This window comes from Lontra canadensis, unplaced genomic scaffold (assembly GCF_010015895.1).
Source record: "Lontra canadensis isolate GAN:19392208 unplaced genomic scaffold, GSC_riverotter_1.0 scaffold130, whole genome shotgun sequence".
Taxonomy (NCBI): Eukaryota; Metazoa; Chordata; class Mammalia; order Carnivora; family Mustelidae; genus Lontra; species Lontra canadensis.
Window position 1 is genome coordinate 1 of NW_022631124.1, and position 7,813 is coordinate 7,813.

The 7,813-nt window shown below is 49.3% G+C and overlaps 1 protein-coding gene across 1 annotated transcript; it reads left to right on the forward strand.

Moving 5' to 3' along the window:
- Positions 1-1,399: 1,399 nt before the first annotated feature.
- On the forward strand, positions 1,400-3,585 carry MRPS9 (mitochondrial ribosomal protein S9). Its single transcript, XM_032842427.1, has 2 exons — positions 1,400-1,636; positions 3,307-3,585. Exons 1-2 carry the CDS (start codon positions 1,477-1,479, stop codon positions 3,396-3,398), a joined length of 252 nt encoding a protein of 83 aa, XP_032698318.1. The 5' UTR covers positions 1,400-1,476; the 3' UTR covers positions 3,399-3,585.
- Positions 3,586-7,813: the final 4,228 nt, after the last annotated feature.

Here is a 7,813-nt window from a genome sequence, read left to right on the forward strand (position 1 = left end):
AACTGTCCAGACCCTTCTGGGTGGTCTGTCTTACCTTGACCCCTGGCTCAGTCACTCTAGTGTGTCTGGAGTAGATTAGAGAATGTGTTTTTTCTGAATTTGTCACCATTCTTTATATAAGCATTTGTTAGGGAATCTTAGAATTTTAGGAATTAACACAGGTAAGTGTTTAAGCTCCCAAACAAGTGGGTGACCAGAGCTGCTCAGTAATGTCACTTATATCACTAACCATTTACTTGTGTCAGGCAACCCAGAAATCCCCACACTCGTCCGCATGGCAGTCTCATAGATTGTCTTGGCCTGTCTCGCCCTGCTGGAAAAGTGGAATGGTGGAATTACTTTATCAGTCTCAATTTTCTTTAGTTATTGTGATTATATGGCTATTACTTAGAACAGTACTGTTTTTTATAAGATTCCTATTTTTTATTTGGTTTGCTTTATTAAAAAAAAACAAACAGTGTGGATTTATGTAGTTTTGGGCCCGTGTTTGTTGTCATTTCATTCCTGTTAAAACAGCATCCCTGTTGCAGATTCTCATTAACCGTGGACGGTTCTTGTTCAGAGAGAAGGTTCCATCCATCTGTAGCTTGAGGGGTAACACTTGAATGTCCTGTCCGTATCTGTCTCTCAGCATCACTGTGGTATAATAAGTTTTATTCAGGGCCTAGAAAGCTACACTGTCAGAAAAAGCAAGTCCATGCACAACGAATCGGCTTTTCCTAAATCTTCAGTAGAGATATTAGGGCAAAACAGCCAGATCATCTTATGTGGCAGAGACAATGGTGACTGGACCTGGGACATAAATAGTGTTCAACAGACACTTGCTGGTTGAGCAAGAGAAGGTCTGGGGCCACCTTCTGTCTGAATTCCACTGTCCACTCCTGGAGTGCCTGTGGGGCCCAGCCAGGCACAGACTGCCGAGGGCAGCGGACTGGCTGGCACTGTGCGCTGTGTCGCCTGGCCTTGCCGCTTCAGGAACCAGTCATAGGAAGAGGTGTTTTGGGGGTGGGGAGGGGGAGGAGTTGAATGTGGTTCTAGTAACTGCACAAAGCGTGTCAGGATGAGTGTCCTACATCACACAGGTATGTAATGGGACAGTTGGTTTAGTGACTGTAACTGGCATTTGATAACTGATCACCGAATCCAGGGAGATGCCGCTGATTAGTGGAATTTCCCAGCTCTGAGACTTCTTTACAAGGTTATTTTCAAGCTTTGCATGGTTCTCATGAGAGAAAAGCGTTCAACTGTGAGAGGGTGTGTATTGCTCTATCCAGGAAGAAGAAGAAGACATGTGGCTGTCTGCAGAGCTTTCTCGACGTCAAAACACCAGGAGGTGTTCCTGTTACGGGTGACTGAAGCAGGCACACCGGTGTGCCTGATATGCTTTCTGTGAATGTTGACTGTGTGAGCAGCGTAGGGCACAACTATCTCGATAGTGAGCTGCCTTTGCTTGCGATATGTTCCAGAGAACAGTTGATGTTCCCCTTCCACTTCCTCGACCGACTTGGAAAACACGACACGACCTGCACGGTCTCGGGCGGTGGGCGGTCATCCCAGGCTGGAGCCATACGCCTGGCGGTGGCCAGAGCCTTGTGCAGTTTTGTCACCGAGGAAGAGGTCGAGTGGATGCGACAAGGTAGGAGCTGCGGGGGTGGTGGTCTCCACCCTGTCTGGGAGTGCTCGCTGGTTCCTGCGCCAGTTCCCCGAAATCAGCAAAGATTCCATTAACTATACAGGCCTGCCGTTGGCTGGCTTCCTTTCTCTGTGCTCCAGAACCGTACCCGCGCTTTTCAGTGCTGGTTTCTGTGAGGTGAATTTGAATTAGGAAAACAGAGCCCTCCCAGCATCAGGGAAGCTTTCCTTTGGCCTCGACGGCCTGACCGCTGAGCCAGGGTCAGAGCGCCGCCCTGTGGTGACGGATAACAGACGGGTCAGTTAGATGTGATGATGAAGCCCATACTGTAGCTTTCCAGCATTATTGGAGATTGCTGTTTTTCCACTGTGACGTGACTTTGAGTACTGGGTGACTCTGTCCCCTCGCCACGAATACAAACGTCCGCAGCGTGGGAAAGGACAGGCCATCGGTTCGCTCCTTAGGGCGCTGCTTTCAGCACTTCCGATGAAGCCTGTTTTCGGACCATTGGCCAAGGGGAGAGAACGCCGCGGGCGCTGCTAACTGGCTGTGTGGCCCAGGCGAGTCACCGAGCCACTGGGCCGTGCAGCGCCTCTCTGGGAAAGGACCAAGGCCTGTCTCCTCCCACGTGAGCCGCTGCGCTGCAGAGGCGCCACTTCCGGCTTAGGCTGCTTGACTCCTGAAGTCTCTAAAAATCCATTCGCTTATAAACAATTCGCAGTTTTGTAGGATTCATGTCTGGTCATTCTAGTAACTTGTAGGATCTTACTTCATAATTCTGCCAGTTTGACCTAGTGGGCATACTGAAAAGTAATAAAGCATTATTACTTACAATTCAAACTGGAATTTAGACAAGTCTTGTCTGCATTTTGTCCAAAATATTTATTCTATGCCCTTTTAAAGACAAGTAAATGCAAAAACTTAGGGGTATATAACAAGTGGTTGAAGTTTGCCTTTGCTTTCCGCCCATTCAAATACTCCTAATAAGATACCCACAGCTTGTCTGCAGGGAGAAGAAGTGCTAGTGTAAAGAGTAAAAAAGACAAGGAAAACTATGTTCTGTTTACATATTTATCAGTGCATCGTAAGAGCTTTCATGTCACTGCTATTCTTGGAATCTGTGGTTCTAGCCACCGCAGAGGCGTGTTATTCAGGGCATCTGCTGAGAGAAACTCACCACTTGCCTAGAAATCGTATTCACTCTTTATGGTTAGGAGAGTGAATGCTTCCAGAAGTTTGATAAGTCATACTGTATATGTATGTTTGTATATTCATGTTCTTAAGTCTACAGTGTCCATCTCCTTCCTCTGACTTTGCTGTATGGTGTCTTTTTCTGCTTCTGGTCTCTGTTAGAACTTTGACATCAGTAATAACAAGCAGGCAGCATCAGTGCAGTCACAGGGAATAGTGACCGCGCACCCAAGAGCAGACTTATCTTTAGTCGAACAGGCTTAAAAACCTACAAGGAACCATAGGCCTCCTAGGAGAAGAACAGACTCCAATGATGTAGCTGGTGTTGGTCTCCGAAACGGGGGAACCATCCTAAAAGAGTGAGAGCAAACCGCTGTCATGGTGCTTACACGGGCTGGTAAATCATTACAGGTCTGCTCGCTTTCCTGCTAGGCGGCGCGCATTTTCCATGGTTCATAAAGACTTCTCTTTCTGCACCGCAGCTGGACTGCTGACTGCCGACCCACGCGTCAGAGAACGGAAGAAGCCAGGCCAAGAGGGAGCCCGCAGAAAGTTTACCTGGAAGAAGCGCTAAGTGTTCTTTCACGGGCGAGGAGAGGAAACGCCGTGTATATGTGCCTGGCATGCGGCAGACATACAATAAACATTTGCTGGCCGGTATGAGGGCAACACTATCAGGCATTTGAGTTGGGAGAGGATTTATTTTTAAATGCTACTTTGTAAAGGTTACCTTATAAACATAATTTTTAAAAAATATTTAACTTCATTCTGCTGCTTTATTTTTTAAACTTTCTCAGAAGGTAGTTTTAGAAGCATGATTCATAGAATCTTGGCATATTAGATCTGAAAGGAACATTCAACAGCATATAGTCAACTGAGTAACCTCAGTTTGCGGACGAGAAGGCCCAGCCTCCAAAACAAAGGGACCTGAGAGCTACATTGCTAATTTAATGAGAGAGCTCATTTCTCGTGATTCTCTTGTTTTCTTGTAACAGCCATTGTTACAACATGAGACGCGAGAATGCTTGTTGAGAATGAAATCAGTTGTGGGAGTCTTTGTCAGGAGCCAGAGAGGGCTGAGCTGCCAAGTGTCCCAAGGAGCAGACTCAGACAACAGGCCAGCTCTCCCCTCAGGCCCTGGCAGACCCCACTCTACTGTTTGTAGGAGTTCAGCTCTAAGAGGCTACAGAGAAGCAATACCGTGTGGGATTGTCTTCTCCAGCTTATTTCCCGAACACAGTGCCCTCCAGGTTGGGTACAGGCTTTCGGCTAGAAGATGACTTAGTTCTGCGGATCTAAGGTAGTGATTATGGGTTGATGATTCTATATATTCCGTATTCTATAACGGAAATTTGCTTAGTAGATCTGAAGCATTGTCCCCCCCCCCGGCCAAAAAAAATGTTGGGGGTAACAAGGAGGTGATGGGCGGATTAATTAACTGGATGGTAGGAGCCTTTCACAACCCATGTATACGTACAGTAGCCCCCCCCAATCCACAGGTATACATTCCAAGGCCCCCCAGTGGACTCCTGAAACCACAGATAGTACTGAACCTGAAATAGGACAGGTTTTCTTCTTCTATCCATGAATATCTATGATAAAGTTTAATTTATAAATAAGGCATAGTAAGAGATTAACAACAAAATTAGTGATCAAATAGAACAGTTCTAACAGTATACTGTAATAAAAGTTATGTGAATGTGGTAGCTCAGAATACCCTGCTCTGCTGTACTCACCCTCCTCGTGATGGTGTGAGATGGTGAACTGCCCACAGGGAGGAGGGGAGGTGAGGGGAAGGACATGAGCACTGGGGCACAGCGTTAGGCCACTTCCAACCCTCTGACGATCCAGCAGGAGGAGGAGCATTTGCTTGCAGACTCTGGTTGACCTTGGGTATCTGAAAGCACAGATGGGCCGGGGGGGTGGGGGGGCAGGTGGGGACTACTGTAGATCAGATCATCACATTGTACATTTTAAATACATTACAACTTTGTCAGTTCTACCTCGGTAAAGCTGCAAAGGTAAGCCAGGTGAAATTAACAGTGAAGTCTGTACCCGCTTCCTGCTGTAGCGTAAGCAAGACGCTGGACCCGGGGAAGCGCTCCCCCAGCCCATGGAGGGCTCAGCAGAGGTGCCTGTGGAAGGAGAGGCTCTGAAGGAGGGTGGGTAGGCCAGGAGTTCACAGAGGCAGAACAGCAAGGGGAGGACCCAGTGCCGAGTCCTATAATGCAGGTCGCCCAGAGACTGCCACGCTCTGGCTGTTTGCAGGGCACGGGTGGGGAGGGCTGCGTCCCTGGGGTGGGCTCTGTGATCGCCTGCATTGAGTCGGAAAGACCACAGACCGGTGTCTGGCCCACAGCTGGACTCCTCGGTCAGAGCTAAGTATTAAATTGAAGAGTTTGTTATAGGGTTTCTAAAATTATTTAATATAAGAAACTTAGATTTTAACTTTAATTTTGCAGTAGGTTTTTTTGGGGGGGAAAGTAATTGGTGACAGGTGCCTTAAATCCATTTTAATACAGTTTTAATAAAAACAATACTTCAAAAATTAGACCCTTGATGTTCAGTTGTCCTTTCTCTAGGGAGTTATCTAGTACTGATTTCTTAGTAAGTTTGTTAAAAAATCTAGGTTCAGCTCTGAAATGCGTACATACACTGGAAATCCTTACACCATACGGTAACCCGAGGAAAACGAGGGCATATGAACCCCCGCGTCGTACCCAGCGCATTGTTCACCTCGGACGGCACCGTGGGGAGCGTGCCCGGGTTCTCTACAGCCTTCTCCTGTGGAGTTGTGGCAGGTTCTGTTCGCCTCTGTCCGAGCGTGCTTTCTGTCACCTCGACGAGCGGGAACTGACGAGCAGTCCTGCCGTGTGGCGCGGGTCTGCTGAGGTCTCGCGAGCACCTGCCGTGCTCTTGCCGACTCGGGCAGGACAGGACAGACCCAGTGTACCGGCCGGCGCTTCTCGTGGAGGAGACATCTGGGGGGTGGGGGTGACCAGGGTGCTGGTGCGGGGACGCCAGTAACAGAGCCACGGGCCAGGGCCCTAGAGGACAGGCGACTTGGCTGAGACAGGAGCAAGGGCAGGTGGCGGCGGTGCAGACCCCGGCAGCAGGAGAAAGATAGGCCGAAAGCAAGTCCACGGGTGTTCGGGGTTGGGGAGGGGGACAGCAGGCGGGGGTGCTGCTGCTGGGAAGGGTGCTGTGCAGGTTTGGGGCGGCCTGCGACATCACAGAGCGGGGTCTGCACTTGCTGCCCACGGGGCATGCCTGAGCCTGGTTTCTCTCCTTCAAGGAAATAGCCATGAAGATTGAGATTAGAACAATGATTTCAAACTGTAAGCAACAGGACTCTGAAATATTTTAGCTATTAGGTAAGGTCATAAACAGTACAGTTGACTTTTTTTTTTTTTAAGATTTTATTTATTTATTTGACAGAGATCACAAGTAGGCAGAGAGGCAGGCAAAGAGAGAGAGGAAGCAGGCTCCCCGCTGAGCAGAGAGCTGATGTGAGGCTCGATCCCAGGACCCTGGGATCATAACCCGAGCCAAAGGCAGAGCCTTTAACCCACTGAGCCACCAAGGCGCCCAACAGTTGACCTTTGAGCTGCATGGGTCTATTTATATCTGGATTTTTTTCCCCCCAGTAAGTACAGTACTGTGAATGTATGTTAGGATTTTCTTAACATTTCTTCTAGCTTTATTATAGAAACATATAATACACAAAATTCGTAATAAACAACTATTTGTTATGGGTAAGTCTTCCCATCAACAGTAAGCTATTAGTTATGTTTTGGGAGAGTCAGAAGTTCTATATGGATTTTCTACTGCACAGGGATTGGCCCCCGAACCCCCACACTATATGAGGGTCAGCCTGTGACAACAGAGTGTGTTAGGCCCCACCTCCCTGTGCGGCGGCTCTCAGGAACCTCCAAGGGAGAGTCTCTACCTCAGGAAGATCACAGTTGTTGCAGGAGCAGGAGGGACTCGAAGTAGGGGACCCATGAGGAGGCCGCAGTGACTGAAGGAGGGGGGAGCAGAATGGGGGTGGGTGTGCAGAATGCCCCGGAGCGGGCCGGAGCAGAGCTGGGTGACTGGCTGTAGGAGGCAGGGGCAGATACAAGTAGGAGAGCGAGCAGGCAGCTCGTAGTGCAGAGACTGCAACCATAGGAAGGGCAGTTGGCGACAGAGGGGACAGTGACACCAGAGGGGCTGGCATGGAGTTGCAGGTGTTTTGGGATAGTTGGAAACGAGGGGCTGTAACTCAGAAGGGGCATCAGGCCAGTGGCCGGGTTGGGAGGCCAGTACCTGGTGACACATTGAAACATGGCTGGAACTAGCAAGGAGGGATGTGTGGCAGGAAGAAGGCCAAGCCTCCCCTCTGGAGAAACAACAGAGAAGTTGAAAGCCTGAAGGAGGGAGACGAGCCAGAAGCACCACCAGTGACAGTGGAGGAAGGAGGAAGTCGGGGGCTGACCAGAGGCCCCTGGAGAAGGAAGCTGCCCGCGCTGGTGGACAGTTGGGGCTCTGTGTGTGCAGCGGGTCGCAGTCTGCCCTGCCAGCTCCACTTGCCCTTTGGTGAGGATCACATAAGACAGAGTGGGACAGCCCTGGCTGTCCGCTCGGGAGCTGTGCCCTCAGAGTGCGGGGACCAGGCCGCAGGCCACCAAGGAAGATGATTAGAGCTGGTCCAGGCACTGGTTTCTTTGATCAGCTTGAGGCTGGCTCTTCGGCAAACAAGTGGTTAGGGCAGGAGCTGGGCACTGAGCTTTCCAGGCTCTGATTCTTGACCTCGGCCACCTTGCTCAGAAACTTGGGGAGTGTGTTCTGAACACCCACTATAGATGCAGCGTTGAGAAGAACTGATAAGAACTTTTTTTTAAATAGGCATTTGACAAGATGATTGCCTTCAGATAATAGTTTAGTGCTAATGTTTCTGTAGTCCTTACTCAGTGCCAAGTACTGTTCTGAGTACTTTACAAATGAGAA